We start from the raw sequence: 18,641 nt of genomic DNA, 5'->3' as shown, positions 1-18,641 counted from the left end.
ACCAGCCTAGATTGTATTAAAAGCAGAAAACTCCTCTCACATCCATCCAGAAAAGGAACGGACAATATAAGTTATCTCAATTTTTTTTAAATATTTATTCATTTTTATTGCAAAGGCAGATATACAGAGAACAGGAGAGACAGAGAGGAAGATCTTCCATCTGATGATTCACTCCCAATGTGACTGCAACAGCCGATGCTGCGCCAATCCGAAGCCAGGAGCCAGGAGCCAGGAACTTCCTCCAGGTCTCCCACACGGATGCAGGGTCCAAAGGCTTTGGGCCGTCCTCGACTGCCCTCCCAGGCCACAAGCAGGGAGCTGGATGGGAAGTGGAGCTGCCTGGATTAGAACTGGTGCCCACCAGTATGTGTGTGGGCTGGGTAATAGGGCATGTTGGGTTGCAATAGGCTTCAATGCCCATTGACATATGTTAGAGCTAAATGGGATGTGGGACAGACTGAACAACTCTGTGTACATACTGGTAAGCATGGGAACCAGGGTAAGGGGCAGGCCTGGTGGGGGGTTATGGGGAGTCACCCCAACTAGGCTGCAGCTCCCACTGGTTTACGTGAAAGCCAAGTATGAAGTGGGCAGGATTGGGCTGGACTGTAACACCCATTGGTTTGTGTGGAAGATAGGGCTGGAAACAGAACTGACCCAGCAATTGCAACCACCAGCATATGCATAAGCTGATTGGGGCGACGGACTGTGCAGGAACCCGTACTGGCAAGCACATACAGCAATCAGGTGGGAACATCTCAGACAAAGTTTCTTTGGGCACTCTTCCAACTGAACTGCTGATCTCAGAACCCCAACCATAAAGATAGGCTCAGCTGTGAATATAAATCTTTTAAAAGGATTTGTTTTTATTGGAAAGTCAGATTTACAGAGAAAAGAAGAGACAGAGAAAAAGATCTTCCATCCATTGGTTCACTCTCAAGTGGCCACAACGGCTGGAGCTGAGCCTATCAAGAGCCAGGAGCCAGGGTTAGTTGTATGTATGTGCTATGTATATATGTGGGTGTATATGCCAGCTGATGGAAGATCTCCCTCTCTCTCTCTTTCTTTCCTTCTCTCTGTAATCCTACCTTTCAAAATAAACAACTTAAAATAACAGTCTTCAGCTTTCAGCAAACAAGCATTCCACCTTTTAAATCCCATTAAAGAATCTGACATCCATACCCTAACCTTTTCCCCACATCATTATAGAACATTATAGAGAGAGAACTGTGAGATGCTGAATATACAAAGGAACAAGGATCAGGTTATATATAAAAACACAAGCTGACACAGTGTGGAGCATCCAGCCCAGAAGGCAAGATACTGTGTACAAGCCAGACCGGTAGGAAACAAGACCACTATCCCCAGCAGGCCAGGAGACCAAAAAGAACTCTGGTGGCTGTTGGCCCCAAGTGGCCAGGGGTCCCGTAATAGGTGACAGCCTCACTAATTTCTTTAATGTTCTAAACATTGGGACCAAAGCCAAAGCAGTGCTAAGGAAGCAAACAAGTAAGATTCCCCACGTCTAGTTAATCCACCTCAACCTTCTCTAACTGATACACTTTAGTTACAGCATGCCCTGAAGCCTTCCCTTTTTTCAGTACAAAACTTTCCCACTTTTCTGCTTACCTTGGGGCCTCTGCTAAAACCCAGGTGGTGGTGGCTAATGTCCCTTTTTTGAGCAAACTCTGAACACCTTTTGTTGGTCCGGATTTACCTCCATACAAAAGTACTAAAAATAACTATGATGAGTAGAAGGGTAAAAGTCTGGACTGTCTTGAGCAAGTCAAGGGACGTATCACTCTAATCATTAAGCTCAATGGGACCAAGTGCTATCTGCTAGTAAGATACAAAGCCTGGGAAAGCTTTGGCTGAAAGACAGAGTCGACAAGTGCCACTACCAGCAAGTAGGGTTGTGCCATTAATTACCACAGAAGTGTCTCAGCTATCTATGTACGTGGTTAACAAGTGTATTTAATAAATTTTCTATCTTAGGGATGTGGTGCTGTCAGCCAAGAGTCTTGCACCTGCAAAATTGTCCATCAAAAGTAAAGAAGGGGGCCTGGCGGTGTGGCCTAGTGGTTAAGTCCTCGCCTTGAACACGCCAGGATCTCATATGGGCGCCTGTTCTAATCCTGGCAGCTCCACTTCCCATCCAGCTCCCTGCTTGTGGCCTGGGAAAGCAGTCGAGGACGGCCCAAGCCCAAGGCTTTGGGACCCTGCATCCGTGTGGGAGACCCGGAAGAGGTTCCAGATTCCTGACTTCGGTGCTCACTTGGGGAGTGAATCATCGGACAGAAAGTCTTCCTCTCTGTCTCTCCACCTCTCTGTATATCTGACTTTGTAATAAAAATAAATAAATAAAGTGATGAAGGAGGAGAGGAAGCTATTGTTGGGTAAACAAAGGCTACAGGAGTTCATCTGAGCAGCTCTCTGCCTCAGGGTGAAAAGAAGGACACTCTGGTTACTTTGCCACTCAAGATGGCATAAAGAATCAAAATCTCAATACAGGTAAATGCATGGAGAAGTATAAAACCAGTGTTATTCTAATGAGTAGTTGTGCTTCTACTACTTTTTTCGCTGAATTTTTCCCTGTAACTGAATAGAATCATGGAACTCCCCATAACTTTTTTCCCACTCTACACCTTTTTTTTTTTCTCATAACTGAAGAGAACCATGCATTTAAAAGAAGTATTATTTTATGTTGTGGGACACACAATGGGTGAAGATTTAACTTTGTGACATTAAAAATCAAATGCAAGGCAGAAGAACTACAAATGAAGAGTTTGCAATTTATGGCAACAAAGCTGTTTCATTAAAAGTAAGAACTTCCTCTGTAAGTTTATTTATTTCAAATGCAAAATAAACAAGCAATGAAGTTATTCCATCTGCTGATTTACTCCCCAGCTGGGACAGCAGGATCTCTTCTCTGCTGTTTCATTCCCCAAATTTCTGCAACAGCCAGAGGATAAGATCAGGAAACTGGCTCATGACTAGGTTCATTTTGGTGGGCGGCATCATTAACAAGTTGAAGAATTTCCACCAGGACAAAGAGAGTGAACAAAGCAAGATTTCCTGAAATAACTTCCTGTTTAGCAGTCAGGAGTGAGGGCTCCAAGGGAGAGACTGCCAAGGGAGCTGTGGCCCCTGGCTCCATCTGTGACTGGAAGTGGCTGCCTAGATTCAATGAGTCAAGGAGCAGCAGAATAACAGCTGGAATAACTAGACACATGGATAAAAGTCCATCAGGGGACTGGAATTGATAATGCTTTTTAAACTATTTTCGTCCTACTGCTAAGTGCCCTGGGCAATTCATCAGGCTTTGTGTTGCTCTACTTCCAACCCAGCTCCCTGTTAAGGGCCTGAGAAAATCAGATATGGCTTAAATGTTTGAGCCCCCACCACAAGGTAGGAGGAAATGCTGATGAAGCCCCTGGCTCCTAGCTTGTGCCTGGCCCAGTGCTGAGGCTATGGGAAGTAAACCAGAAAATGGAAGATCTTTTTTCTCTCATTCTGGTTTCTCTCTCTCTCTGTAACCCTTGGATTTCTTTTTCTTCTTTTTTTTTTGATAGGGAGCTGGATGGGAAGTGGAGCAGTTGGGATTAGAACCAGCGCCCATATGGGATCCAGGCGCGTTCAAGGTGAGGACCTTAACCATTATGCTATTGCGCCTGACTGTAACCCTTGGATTTCAAAGAAATAAATAAACTGGGCCTGGCACAGTAGCCTAGCGGCTATAGTCCTTGGGCTAAAGCTTTGGGACCCTGCACCCCTGTAAGAGACCCGGAAGAGGCTCCCGGTTTCGAATTGGCCCAGCTCCAGCCGTTGTGGTCATTTGGGGAGTGAATCATCGGATGCAAGATTTTCCTCTCTGTCTCTTCTCTCTGTATATCTGCCTTTCCAATAAAAATAAATAAATCTTAATAAATAAACAAAGAAATAAAGTCCTTGCCTTGCACACGCCAGGATCCTCTTTGGGTGTCAATGTTATGGGATGCTGCCAGTGATAGCCAGCACCCATTGAAGTGGGCAAATGAAATTTGGCTGTGTTCCCCTACCCTCTGTCCTGAAGGTGGGTCCTAACAGCAATGTAACGTCAATTGCATCCTCAACCACTCCCCCCACATCCCAATTTAGCCAGGATATTGGATGAAGATAAATCCAATTAGTCTAGATGTTTTTAGCTACAAGCCCAGTTCCTGTCCATCGCAAGGAGCACTAATCAACTCCTTAGCCCACAACACTTAGGTATTCACTCCTGCCCTCCTGTGACTCACCTATCAACTGAGAGGGGATGGTATTGCATTGTCGTGTAACCACTCCCCTCATAAGCCCTTTTAAAAGGCCCATGAAGCAGGGGTGGGCAGGGGGCTGGGAATTCTATGTCTCCTTCTGATCAGGCACTTCCATTGCTCTGGCACCTCGACCCTTGGCTGACCCAGGACAGATAATCCCCCTGAGCATGGTCCCTGTGCAGTGCTTAGATGGGACAATAGATGTAGTAATGCTGTTTCTGGTCTGTGTACTATCAGAAGTTCCAGGAGAGGTGAGGCCTAGCAGTGATAGAATGCGGGCAGAGAAGCCAGGGAAAGGTGAATGTCTGCAGCTTTGTAAATGTGTCCAGGTTATTCGTTGCATGTCTGTGAGGATAATTTACTTTGTTGGGGAAGCTGGGACATAGGTCTTCAGCTTAACGGATGGACTTAAGGATAATGACCATTTATTCCTCTTTGGATTGTGTTTGGTTAGATTATGATTGGTGGATTGCCATATGCTCTATTATCACCAAGCTTGGTTAATAAAGACTCCTTAATAAAACCTTAGACATGTCTGATATGATCTTGCTTGCACCCTGCAACACCAGTTCTAATTCTGGCGGCCTCGCTTCCCATCCAGCTCCCTGCTTGTGGCCTGGGAAAGCAGTCCAGTCTTGGGACCCTGCAGCTGTGTAGGAGATCCTTAAGAAGTCTGTGGTTCCTGGCTTTGGCCTGGTCCAGTCCCAGCTGTTGGTACGCTTCTGAGGAGTGAGCCACAGGATGGAAGAGCTCTCTTTCTCTGCCTGTCACACTCTACTTTTCCAACAAATATATATATATATTTTGTTTGTTTGTTTCTTTTTTAAGATTTATTTTATTTTTATTGGAAAGGCAGATATACAGAGAGGAAGATCTTCCATCCAATGATTCACTCCCCAGGAGGCCGCAATGGCTGGAGCTGAGCCAATCTGAAGCCAGGAGCCTCTTCTGGGTCTCCCATGGGTGCAGGGTCCCAAAGCTTTGGGCCGTCCTTGACTGCTTTCCCAGGCCATAGGCAGGGAGCTGGATGGGAAGCGGGGCTGCTGGGATTAGAACCGGCGCCCATATGGGATCCCGGGCGTGCAAGGCGAGGACTTTAACCACTGTGCCACCGCTCTGGGCCCTATATATATATATATTTAAGATTTATTTTTATTGCAAAGTCAGATACATATAGACAGGAGGAGAGATAGAGAGGAAGATCTTCCATCTAATGATTCACTTCCCAAATGACCACAATGGTTGGTGCTGAACCGAAGCCAGGAGCTTCTTCCAGGTCTCCAAGTGGGTGCAGGGTCCCAAGGCTTTGGGCTGTCCTTGGCTGCTTTCCCAGGCCACAAGCAGGGAGCTGGATGGGAAGCAGGGATGCCCGGATTAGAACTGACGCCCATATGGGATCCTGGCGTGTTCCAGGCAAGGCCGGGACACAATAAATGTTTTTTTTAAAAAGTACTTCACAGGCCAGGCAGTGGGCACAGCAGTTAAGGTGGGGCTTGGGGGACCAGTATTCTGTTTCTGGGTGCCAGGGTTGGAAGCAACCAGACAAGATGCACATAGTGTTGTTATCAAGCCAAAGGAGAGGCATGAAACAATTTTTGAAAAACTCACAAGTAAGGAGAAGTCAAACATACAATGGTTGCCTTCCAAGTGAAGAATTACCCCAGTTTCCCTTTGGGACACACGTAGTAACATTTGTTCAGGAGTCTGCCACTGGTTGCAAGGTACCCAGGGATAGTAGAGTATAATCGGGTGAACTCTACAAGTGACAAGCCACTAATCAGATGGGTAGACCACATCTTCATTTTCCTCTGACCCCAGCCTCCATCAGCAAGCAGCACTGATCCTGTAAGGTAGTCTAGCTGGAAACACCAACCACCCCAGTGGTGCGTTTTTCTCCTTTAAATCATGGCTACAATCCTTCTATGCTTCAGCTAACATTCTCCACTAAGCCTAACTTTGCATCGGAATAGGCTGGCACGGCCGGAATGCAACAAAGAGAAACCCAAGTGGTGTGAGGTTTAGTGGGGCTTCTGTCTGCCCAAGCTGAGAACTAATAAAGTTGCTCCTGTTCAAAAAGAGATGGTCCTCGCTCTCTAAAGGCTGTTGGACCAGCCGGTAAAAAAGCAAAAACGTCCCATTAAAAACTCCCTGGCGTTTTTGGCTTTTCTCCCAACTAGCTTTGTTTCTCCCGCTTTATATAAGTTTTTTTCCCTGAGGATCGCGACGCGGGCTCTGCGGGGCGGAGCTCCTTCCGGATCCAGCTGCGTCAGGCGCTCGCGGCGGGCAGCCCTGAGAAGGCCCCCGTCCCGTTCACGCGGAGCAGCTTGTGCGGATCGCGGCCCCGGGAGACCGACGCTATGAAGCCCAGGACTGTCCACTTCGTGGATAACAAGCTGAAGCACCGCATCATGCAGGTGTGTACCGCGCGCGGCTCGGCCTGGCGGCGGGCGTGCTGGCTCCGCGGGCGGGCCGCTGCCGTGCCTGCCCGGCCAGGCCTCCGTCGGGGCTCCTGGGGTGGCTCGGGCCCGGCTCTCTCAGCCCCGTCTGGGCTGGCGTGCTCTCGGGGATGCCCGGGGCGCACCCTGGGACGCCGGCCCGGGTCCCGGCTCCTAAACGCCGTAGTAAGGCTTTGAGTGGGAGTCCGCTTTGGAGCCCTAGCCTTCCGACGTGCCAGATAGGACGTCCCGGTGCGAGACCTGGGGGCTTGAGGGAGTGATGATAAACCCTTAATTTCCCACTCTTAAGGAGTTTGAGTCAGATTAGGAAGCCCGGAAGTAGGGAAAGAGTTGTTTATTGTGTTAGTTTTTTTAAAAAGTGATGTTTCTTTTCAACCGCTTGGCGGAGACGGCGAGAGATCTTCCATCTGCTAGTGCGGTGGCCACATCCCCAGCAGTGGAGAGGAGAGGTTGAAGGAAGGAGTTAGGGACGCCCTGCTAGGATGCCTTCTGCGTCCTAGGGGAAAGCTGCTGAGCCATCCCCTGTTGCGCTTCAGGGTGCTGAAGCGGGAAGCTGGACCTGAACTGGTACTCCGGAGGTGCGCTGCTGGTGTCCTCCATGGGGTCCTCACCCGCTGGGCCACAAGGGTGCCCCGGGCTAGGGGCTTCACTCACTGACGAGCCATGCATGGCCTTGACCTTGGAGCCGTCAATCAGCCTTACAAGGAAGGAGAGATTTTTACAGTATTTTCTCTTGTGCCTCACCTGCCACTTCCCCACTTTCTCGTCCTGGGTAAGCCTTTTTCCACTAACCTCTAAATTGGAAGTGCCCCGAGTCCTCCTTCCATTGGCCTCTCACTCACTCTCCATTCCTGCTTCTTAGGTGATTTCAGGCACGCACATGCGTGGACACATATGTGACTCTTCAGTTTGTACCTCCAGACCAGACGTTGTGAATTCAGGGTTGATGTATGCAGCTGCCGAGTTGACACTGTGTCTTGTGTGTCGGAGCTGTCTCCAGTTTAACACTTCCTGAGCGAAGCTTTTTCACTCGTTTCCCTCCAGACTTGGCCTTCCTTAATGTCCTGTGTGTGGTCACTATTCAGCCAATTGGTAAGGCATGATACCTTAATCATGCTACTTCCTTTTTCTCACTTCCTGTGTCCACTCCACCAACCACCTTGCTGGCTCTACTTTAGAAACACTCCTCTCGGGGCCAGTGTTGTGGCTTAGTGGGTAGTGGGTAAAGCCACTTGGGACCTGGCTTTATTTCCTGGCTCATGGCCTGGGGAAAGCATGGAAAGGTGGGCCCTGTACTTAGGCCCATGCCACCCACCTGGGAGACCAGAGGAATCTCCTCGCTTCTGCTTTGGCCTGGCCCACGCTGGTTGGTGGTGGCCTTATTTAAGGAGTGAAACGAGGACCTCTCCTCTCTCTGTCTCTCCCTCCCTGTAACTCTTTCTTTCTTTTTCTTTTTTCTTTTGTTTAATTCACTGATTTTTTTTTTTAAAGATTTACTTCTTGGAAAGTTAGATATACAGAGAGGAAGAGACAGAAAGGAAATCTTCATCTGCTAATTCATTCCCCAAGTGGCTCCAACGGCCGGAGCTTTGGGTCACCTTCAATTGCTTTCCCAGGCCACAGGAGGGCAGCTAGATGGGAAGTGGGGCAGCTGGGACACGAGCGGTGCCCGTATGGGATCTTGGTGCCTGCAAGTTGAGGACTTCAGCCACTAGGCTACTGTGCCAGGCCTTTTATCTTTCCATTTTTTTTTTTTTAAATTGGAAAGGCAGATATACAGAGGGAAGGAGATACAGAGAGAAAGATCTCCCATCCGCTGGTTCACTGCCCAAGTGACTGCAGTGCCCATAGCTGAGCTGACCAAAGCTAGGAACCAGGAGCTGCTTCTGGTCCTTCCATGCGGGTGCAGAGTCCCAAGGCTTTGAGCCATCCTCGACTGCTTTCCCAGGCCACAAGCAGAGAGCTAGAGGGGAAATGGAGCAGCCAGGACACAAAACAGTGCCTATATGGGATCCTGGTGTGTGCAAGGTGAGGATTTGGCGACTAGACTATTGTGCCAGGCACTCTTTCAAACAAAAAAGTAAATATCTTTTTTTTTTAATTAATTTATTTTTTATTACAAAGTCAGATATACAAAGAGGAGAGACAGAGGGGAAGATCTCCCATCCGATGATTCATTCCCCAAGTGAGCCATAACAGCCGATGCTGTGCTGATCCAAAGCTGGGAACCAGGAACTTCTTCCTGGTCTTCTACAGGAATGCAGGGTCCCAAAGCTTTGAGCCGTCTTCGACTACTTTCCCAGGCCACTAGCAGGGGGCTGGAAGGAAAGTGGAGCTGCTGGGATTAGAACCAGCACCCATTTAACCAGTGCATTTAAGGCGAGGATTTTAGCTGCTAGGCCACGCCGCTGGGCCCAGATTTATTTATTTTTGATTGAAAGGCAGATTTACAGAGAGAAGGAGCATCAGAAAGATCTTCCATGCACTGGTTCAATCCCCAAATAGCCACAATGGCCAGTCTAAAGCCAGGAGCTTCCTCCAAGTCTCCCGTGCAAGTGCAGGGCCCCAAAGCTCTGGCCTCCTCTACTGTGGCTTTCCCAGGCCACGGGCAGGGAGCTGGATGGGAAGTGGAGCAGCTGGGATACAAACCGGTGCCCTTATGGGATCCTGGTGCATCCAAGATTAGGCTTTAGCCATTGAGCTATTGCAACAGGCCCTCATTCTGCCTTTCAAAAAAATAAGACTTCAAAGTACGTTTAATGGTAGTGACTGGCAGTGTCCTGGAGCCCAGGTGAGGGGAAATGGAACCTAAGCCATGCCACTTTGTCCCTGTGCCTCAGCTTTGGCCATTGCGGCCACTTGGGGAGTGAATCATCAGAGGAAGATCTTCCTCTCTGTCTCTCCTCCTCTCTGTATATCTGCCTTTCCAATAAATAAGTAAATCTTTAAAAAAAGAGAGATAATTAATAGTGTTTACTACATTCTCTGATTACAGACCTGAGTTTTTTGGTGTTTTTATTTATGTTTCTGCTATGCTTTATTAATAAAGAATTTACTTTATTGTACTTTATTAAAGCAGAATATGCTTGAATGGTTTTGCGTCTTTTATTGTTGATTAAAGCCGCTGAGATACTGAATATATTTGTCCCATTTCCTGTTTTAGTACCTCACCAGTAACAGATGTGGCAAATATGTGGACACCGAAGAGTTAGCGTCTGACCTGCAACGAATGTACAGGTAAAGAACGGTGCTTTCAAAATTTCCGCTTTTGTTTTTCCTACAGTTAGTTTGTAGATTTTTCTTGTGGCCTGTGCTGTGGTGTAGCCAGTGAAGGTGCTGCCTTGAGTGCTGGCATCCCACATGGTCTCCTTTTCCAACTGTAGCTGCACCACTTCGGATTTAGCTCCCTGCCAATGCTGCTGGGAAAGAAGTAGAAGATGGCCCATCTGCTTCTGTCCCTGCACCCACATGGGAGAGCCGGGAGAAGTTCCTGGCTTCCTGGCCATTGTGACATTTGGGATTTGAGCCAGTAGATGGAAGATTCTCTCTCTCTAAATATGCCTTTCAAATAAAGTAAAATAAAATTTTCTCAAAATGATTTTTCTTATTTATTTGAAGACAGACATTTATATATGATGCATGGGTGATACAGAGAGCTCTTCCGTCTTCTGGCCCACTCCCTAAATTGTTACAGTGGCTGGAGCTGGGCCAGGCCAAAACTAGGAGCCTGAGTTCAGGCTGGGTCTCTGTGATGCTGCCCTCTCAGGCCCTGGGATCTGGATCAGAAGCAGAGCAGCCAGCACTCTTGCGCTCATTTGGGATGTGAGCCTTAGTGGTAGTATACTCCGTTGTCAAAATTCTGACAACTCCCCTACCAGTTTTAAAATTCCCATCCTGCTTAAGAGTTCCGTTGTTATCAGTAGCTGCTGCCTTAAGTTCACCAGTCCATAAGCTTGGGACTCAATTGAAATATATTTTACAAGCACCTTTTCTATATAATGAACTGTCCTTTTTACCAGGAAGAATGTGTACTTTATTTTTAAGTACCTCACCGTCTGATCAGGAAATAAGCATGCTATTACATGATTTCCATTCATGCATTGGGGCTGAAGTTATGGTATAGTAGACTAGGCAACGACGTACAGTGCAGGCATTCCGTATAGGAGCCCTGCTTCACTTCTGACCCAGGTCCCTGTCAATGCAGCCTTGAAGGTAGCAGCAGATGACTGAGGACTTGGGCCCTTGCACCCCTATGGAAGACCCTGATGGAATTCAGGCTTCTTGGCTCCAAGTTGGCTCAGCTGTAGTCAAAGTGGCCATCTTGGGGGTGAACCAGCAGATAGAAGATTTAACTCTCTCTCCTCCTCTCTCAGTAACTCTACTTTTGAAAGTTCTTGAAAGAAAGAGAAAAGCTAAAGATCTACTCTTTTTTTTTTTTTTAAGATTTATTTATTTATTGGAAAGTCAGATATACAGAGAGGAGGAGAGACAGAGAGGAAGATCTCCCTTCCCATGATTCACTCCCCAAGTGACCGCAACTGCTGGAGCTGAGCCAATCTGAAGCCAGGATCCAGGAACTTCTTCCAGGTCTCCCATACGGGTGCAGGGTCCCAAGGCTTTGGGCCGTCCTCAACTGCTTTCCCAGGCCACAAGCAGGGAGCTGGATGGGAAGTGGAGTTGCCGGGATTGGAACTGGTGCCCATGTGGGATCCTGGCGCTTTCAAGGCGAGGACTTTAGCCACTAGGCCGTGCTGCCAGGCCCAAGATTTATTTATTTTTATTGGAGAGTCAGACTTAGGGAAAGGAGAGACAGACAGAAAGATTTTCGTTCTTTGGTTCACTCCCCAAGTAGCTGTAGTGATTGGAGTTGAGCCAGTATGAAGCCTGGAGCCAGGAGCTTCTTTCAGGTCTCCCACAAGGGTACAGGGTCCCAAGGCTTTGGGCCTCCTCTACTGCTTTTCCAGGCTACAAGCAGGGAGCTTGAGGGGAAGTGGAGCAGCTGCGATACTAAGTGGTGCTCATATGGAATTCTGGAGCATATAAGACGCGTAGTTTAGTCACTAGACTTCCGTGCTCAGCCCAAAGATCTAATTTTGATTAACAGGAGTAGATTGCACCAGAAAACACTTTCCCTTCATTTATGTGACTAGGCCCCAGCAGCGTCAGTTTCTTAGAACATTTCTTTCTTGGCCTGAAGATGGCTTTCTTCTTTGTCTTTGCGTGATGTTTCTGCGTGCGTATAGTAGCTTAATTTCTTCCTGTAAGCACACCGGTCATACTGGCTTAGAGCCCACCCTACAAAGTCATTCCAGCTGCTATGCAAGTTAGATTCTGAGGAGTTGGAGGTGAGAAGCAATACCCAGTCTCCTGACTGCCACAGTACCAAGTGATGGAATAGCCACCTGGTATCAACCCAGGGACCCTGAGGATTCTTCCTAAGTTTTTTTTTTTACTAGTTTTGAGATGCTGTATATCTCACCAATCCAAAGGTGAGGAACCCCTTTCAGTGTCCATTGATTGTCACGTTTGAAGTACAGTCTCCATTTGCCCAGATGTTTGCTCTCATTGTTTGGCTGGGTAGTTGACCAATTTGTTCTGTCCTTCTTCCCCTGTAATGGTACCAGATGTCCTCTGCAGGTACCAGTGGGCTGCCGTATCTTCTGGGTCAGCTTTCCACTGCTGTGTCTTTTCCTCTAAGGAGGCTCAGCTCTGACACATGAGCTCCATGGTCAGACCACCAATCTAGATGTGAGACTCCAGGCCCACGAGTGCCTCCACCTGTGCCATTGCCAAACCCCTGCAAGCCCACATGTCAGATTTCCACAAGCATGCCCCTGGGTGGCCAGTGAGCTTCCCCCAGTGCCATTGTTTCTTCAGGTTGCCTGACCAAGGCCCCATAGAACCTCTGTCCCTGGGGATTATGGACCTGGCACCCACCGCACAGACGGATGCGTGGACCAGGTCCCTGTGCCCACCTGTGCAGTGGATAGATGCTTCACCTGAATTGAAGGAGGTGTAGTTCAATCTATTGCATCTCTGTCCTCTGGCTAACCCATGTCCTCCTAACATGCAGTCGCATTCATTCTATTCTGCCCAAAAGTGCTAACTCATTTGAGCAGCAACTGTGAGCCTCAGATCTCATCTCATCTCACGTGTGCGTGAGACCCAAGATGTGAAGCTGTGGCAGGTTTCCTGTACTGCTGTGACCCTGTGCAACCAGGTACCAGGCTGTGTACCTCCCAAATACAGTAGTGGAGGAGGTGTGGATATACGTTCCTGTTCCAAGAGGGAGGATTTGGGAAGAACATGGCATCCCAGGGACATACACATTCATAACCTAGCAGAAAAAACGCCAGTAGAGATTGAGGACTTGAGAATCATTATGTTTTTTTTTTCCCCCTTAAATATTTATTTTATTTTAATTGCAAAGTCAGATATGTATAGAGAGAGGAGGAGAGACAGAGAGGAAGATCTTCCATCTGATGATTCACTCCCCAAGTGACCACAGCAGCCAGAGCTGAACTGATCCAAAGCTAGTGGCCAGGAGCTCTTTGGGTCTCCCATGCAGGTACAGGGTCCCAAAGGTGTTGGACCCTCCTCAACTGCTTTCCCAGGCCACAAGCAGGGAGCTGGATGGGAAGTGGGGCAGCCAGGATACGAACCAGTGCCCTTATTCGAGATCCTGGCCCTTGCAAGGGGAGGACTTCAGCCACTAGGCTGTTGTACCAGGGTTCTATCTGGCAGTTTCTTGTTACTACCCATTTGTTGCCTGCCTTCTGCTTAGATGATTAGATCTGTGTCATTTGTGATCTCTTTGGCAGGTTGTGGTCTAGCCCCACTTTTGATATTATCTCCAGAACATGCTCTCTTAATTTTGCATTTTGGACAAGCTGAGAATTTTGCAGGTTTTCAAGTTCTGTTTCCTCTTTGTGTATCATCTCTTCCTTGAACTTCATCCTGTCCTGTTTTACTCAAAGTGTCAAGGAGAAACCAGGCCCCACTCTGATACATTTTGCTGGGAAGTCTTCCTCAGCTAATGTCCAGATTCTTCACTTGCGAGGTCTTTTTTCGTGAAACTGAAGGATGTTTTGGCCAAGTCCTCTGCCACCTGTGGTCCAGTAGGCATTAATGTGTCTCTTGCTTTTATCTGAGCCCTTACTGGGAGCCTTTTGTAGATGTGGATCTATTAAGACAAGCAGCTGTCCCTTTCCTGAGCCCTCAGCAGTCACCTTCCAATGTTCGAATTACTTGTTTTGTTCTTTAAAGCTTTATTTATTTTTGTTGGAAAGTCAGATATATACTGAAAGGAGGAGAGTCAGAGAGGAAAATCTTCTGTCCATTGATCCACTCACCAGGTGTCTGCAACGGCCAGAGCTGTGCCAATCCGAAGTCAGGAGCCTGGAGCTTCTTCCGGGTCTCCCACATGGGTGCAGAGTCCCAGGGGGTGAGTGCACATTGAGAACTTTAGCTGCTAGGCTACCATGCCAGGCCCTCAGTATTCGTATTTCTATCAATTGTTGCTTTGTAGCAGTTTTCTTATTTTATGTATTAAAAGGGTAGAGAAACACTGAGAGCTTTAGCTTCTTGTTTCAATCCCCAAATGGCCTGCAGCAGGTAGGGCTGAGTGAGGCAGGCTGGTGCTGAGCCTGGTACTCAGTCTGCTCTCCCATGTTGCAGCAGGGATTCCACTGCTCAAGGCGTCCGCTGCTCTTGCTCAGGGTGTGCACTTACCATCCTGTGTATACCGTAGGAACTTGATTTGGGACAGGACCAGGACCAGAGCTGGGCCAGACTGAAGCCAAGAGCCAGGAGTTCCATCCAGGTCTTCCGCTCGAGGGCAGGGCCCATCTTCTGCTTTCTTTGGCACATTAGCAGTAAGATTGAAGGAAGTGGATCAGCTGGATCTCGAAGCAGCACTCGTGGGATTCCGGCATTTCATGCAGTGTCTATAAACCGTGCTAGAATGTTGACTTCTAGACGCCTGTTTTCATAGAGAAATTCATGTTTGTAATTTGTTTTTTGTTGATTCTGCCAGCAAAAATTCTGATAGGCTTGAGCAAATGAGAAAAATCTAGAGAAAACATAGTGGTTTGAACTCAGATATTTTATTTGAGAATAGGCTTTTGCCTAGCACGAGCCAGGATCCGTTATGGGCTCAGTTTCTAATCCCAGCGGCACTGCCCCACTTCCAATCCTGCTTTCTGCCTGTGGCCTGGGAAAGCAGTCGAGGACAGTCCAACACCTTGGGATCTGCATCTATATTGGAGACCTGGAAGAGGTTCCTGGCTCCTGGCTTCGGATCAACACAGCTCCGGCCACTGTGGCCACTTGGGGAGTAAATCAGCGGATGAAAGTGTTTCCTCTCTGTCTCTCCTCTTTGTATATATGACTTTCTAATAAAAATAAATATTTAAGGAAATAGACTTGTTTTTCCTGTGTGACTATAATAACCATAATGCCAGTGTTCATGATGTTCAGAGTGAACTTAATAGAAAACTATTTTTATTACTCTTTTCAGTATAGACTATGGGCGAAGAAAAAGAAATGCTTTTAGGATTCAGGTGGAAAAAGGTGAGTCTTCAATTTCCAAAGTTTATTTTTCTGTAAAGTTATAGTGTGGATTGTTTTAGTTCATGGCATTTTTCTTTTTGCTTTCAGCTTTTAATATAATTGGCAATGAGATGAAATTTAAAGATGTGACAGAATCAGAAGATGAGCACAGAGCAAAAAGAGCAAGACGGGAAGAGGAGGATAATGAGTAAGTGTTATAAACAGCGGTTTTCGCACTACAATTCACTGCTTAATCACATTTTATTTTTTAATGATTTTTTTTTTATTGGAAAGTTAGATTTACAGAGAAAAGGACCTTCTATCTGCTGGTTCACTCTCCAAGTGGGTGCAACAGAGCTGAACTGATCTGAAGCCAGGAGCCTCTTTTGGGTCTCTTAGGCAGGTGCAGGATCGCAGGGTTTTGCGCCATTCTTGGCTGCTTTCCCAGGCCACTTACAGGGAGGTGGAAGTGATTTGGAGTAGTCGAGAAGCGAACCCATACCCTGGTGGAATCCCAAGTGCATACAAAGAGAGGATTTAGCCACTGGGCTACATTCCTGGAGTGTATCATCCTGGAGTGAATCATCAGATGGAAGATCTTCCTCTTTGTCTCTCCTCTCTGTATATCTGACTTTGTAATAAAAATAAATAAATCTTAAAAAATTTTTTTTATGATATTGAAATAGCTGAGAACAATGCATGCCTCTGTGCCCTCTGATTTAGAGTGGGAAGGGTTGAGGAATAAAGGAAAGTGGACAAGGCCATTGTTTGCAAATTTTTCTTGTTTTTGCATCTGGGGCCCTAAATTTTTTTTTTCCTTTAAAATTTTTATTGGAAAGTCAGATGTACAGAGAGCAGGAGAGGAAGATCTTGCATCCGATGATTCACTCCCCAAGTGAGCGCAACGGCTGGAGCTGTGCCCATCCAAAGCCAGGATCCCGGAGCCTGTTCTGGTTTCCCATCCGGGTGCAGGGTCCCATGGCTTTGGGCTGTCATCTGCTGCTTTCCCAGGCCACAAACGGCACTGGATGCAAAGCCGGGCAGCTGGGATTAGAACCGTTGCCCATATGGGATCCTGGTGTGTACAAGGCGAGGACTTTAGCCGGTGGGCTACATTCCTGCCTGTAGCACTGTTTCTGGCTCTCCTTGTCAGCAAGGCCCGTGTTAATAGTTTTGGTCTTGTTTTTTTTCACAGCTTTCATTTGCCATATTCAATGCTTCCTGCGTGCCAGAGATCAGAACCTTCCTTTCATGGGTGTTTGCAGCTAGTATTCATTTCCTTTTATAATCTCCCCCTGTGCTTTGAACAGCCAGATGAAATGCTAATTGCCTTTGTTAGATCCTCTTAGACCCGCAGTTTAGTGTTTTCTTAGATTCTAAACCATATATGCCTATTTGAATCCTTGTTGTATGCTGACTGGCATTGTAATTATTTATATGTTTACATTACCAACAGAATTGTGTCATTTTTATTTTTCTGTTTTAACGTAACATCAAGTATGTGAAAAGATACAAATTAATATTGTTTTATTTTAAAGAATAATGATGAAATGGGAATAACAGTGCTGTGAGTTGAGCTGTTGCTTGGGATGCCCACATTGCGTATCTAAGTGTTTTTTTTCAGTTCTGGCTGTTTCCTCTCCAGCTTCCTGGTAATGCCCTTGGGAGGCAGCAGGTGGTGCTCCCCGCCATCCTGTGGGAGAACTGATAGAGTTCCTGTTCCTCACTCTTGGCTCAGGCCTGGTGTTGTAGCCTTTCGGGGAGTGAACCAGTGTGTGGAAGAGCTCTCTGCCGCTTTTTCAAGTAGCTAAACATAACTGAATAAATATAATTACAAGGAAGGAGCAATACCGAAATTTTTGTTAATGTGGTTATGAAAAACTGTATATTTGTAAAATGTGTGCCAACTGTCACCATGGACAAGATGCTCAGCATTTCCAGGAATCCAGTGGTTTCCTGTGCTTGGGCCCTCATTTCTTTTGTTTGTTTCTTTTTTCAGCTTTATTTTTGATGGTGTTTACATAGTTGAGCAGAGTGAGAAGGGTCAAGGATCAGGGGAAAGTGGGCGTTGTTTACACGTTTTCTTTTTCGTCCTGCATTTGGGGAGGGGAGGGTACCACGGGAGAGCACACCCAGCCTCCCCAGTTCCTGATGTGGTCCAGGGTCCCGGCTGAGGAGCGTGTTCCGAGGGTTCTGCTCAGTGCTTTCCGTAGATCAGTGGTGCTGTTGCTATCACTGCTCAAAGGATGAGGAAATCCTTCCAAGGTCAATTGGCCGACATAGTCCATCCAGCTCAGAGTCTCCATTCTCCCTGTCAAGTTTCCCTGGGGTAGTTGATCAGTTTGTCCTGCCTGCCTTTCTCTGCGAACCAGTCAGTGCTGTGGTCCAGCCCAGTCCTGCCCATCAGACACTCAGCCTTCATCTACAGTAGGAGGAGCTGAAGTCGATTCAGAATGACCCCCAGTAATCTCCAGTGGATTGGCCTCCTAGCTCTCTGTTTCCTGTGCCTGCCATCATGTGCAGTGGACTGTTATGGTCCATCCAAATTACATCCAAAATCCCATGCACATCATTGGGCATTGTAGCCTAACTCAACCCAACCAACTCCACCCTTCAGCCCATACTCGTGCCAGTTGGTTCCATCGCCTTTTCAGCCGTGTCAGCCCCCAGTTCTGGAACTGTTGCTCACAAGTGGAAGTTATAACCCACCAGAGAGGTGCCCGTAGCCCCCACAATTGACCTACTCCCTGTTCCGGAGCCTGCATGCTCCAGGTAGTTTTACAGTCTGGCTCGACAGGACTTACTCACCAATCCCAGCGCGGGCCAAGTGATCCTGTGGCAAAACCCAACTCTCCTGCCCTTATTCTGGCTCATCTCTGTACCAGTCAATACAGTTGGTCAGCCCGCCTGGTCTGCCCCCAATCCCGGTTCTCACACTTAGCAGCAGTGGCCCAGCAGGGGAGTTCCCACTATTCTCCCACCCATGCTCGCACGCCTCCCTGCATATCTCATGTGCTGATGGATGTATAGGCCCAGTCTGGCGTGGTCCATCTCACCTTGACATTTGGTGGTGGGTGCTGTAGCCTGTCCCAGCCTGGCCTGCCCTTATTCCAGCTCTTGCTGCTGCCCAGCCTGGCACATTCAGCCCTAAGTCCTGGCCCTGATGTGAACTGGCAGGTGATGTGGCCAGACCTAGCCTGTTCTGCATGCCATTATGGTTCTCAGATCTGCCGGTGGGTGTTATCAATTCACGCAGCCTGGCCTGCTCCTAGACCTGAGCTAAACATGGGCTGGCGGGTACTGTAACCTGCTCTGTTCTGGGCTGCTCCCAACTTTGGTT

The 18,641-nt window shown here is 47.5% G+C and overlaps 1 protein-coding gene across 3 annotated transcripts in view; it reads left to right on the top strand.

Moving 5' to 3' along the window:
* Positions 1-6,586: 6,586 nt before the first annotated feature.
* NVL (nuclear VCP like) overlaps positions 6,587-18,641 on the top strand; it is a 61,218-nt gene continuing 49,163 nt past the window's right edge. For all 3 annotated transcript variants that reach the window (XM_040985753.1, XM_040985752.1, XM_040985751.1), the window contains exons 1-4: positions 6,587-6,709; positions 9,915-9,988; positions 15,270-15,322; positions 15,410-15,509. In XM_040985753.1, coding sequence (XP_040841687.1) covers positions 6,653-6,709; positions 9,915-9,988; positions 15,270-15,322; positions 15,410-15,509 — 284 coding nt within the window. In that variant the 5' untranslated portion in view covers positions 6,587-6,652. The remainder of the gene's footprint in view (positions 6,710-9,914; positions 9,989-15,269; positions 15,323-15,409; positions 15,510-18,641) is intronic.

Source organism: Ochotona curzoniae, unplaced genomic scaffold (assembly GCF_017591425.1).
Source record: "Ochotona curzoniae isolate NIBS_2020 unplaced genomic scaffold, NIBS_Ocur_1.0 contig_430, whole genome shotgun sequence".
NCBI classification, from domain to species: Eukaryota; Metazoa; Chordata; class Mammalia; order Lagomorpha; family Ochotonidae; genus Ochotona; species Ochotona curzoniae.
The sequence above is the reverse complement of the archived record's forward strand: the minus strand, read 5'-3'. Positions and strand labels throughout refer to the sequence as shown.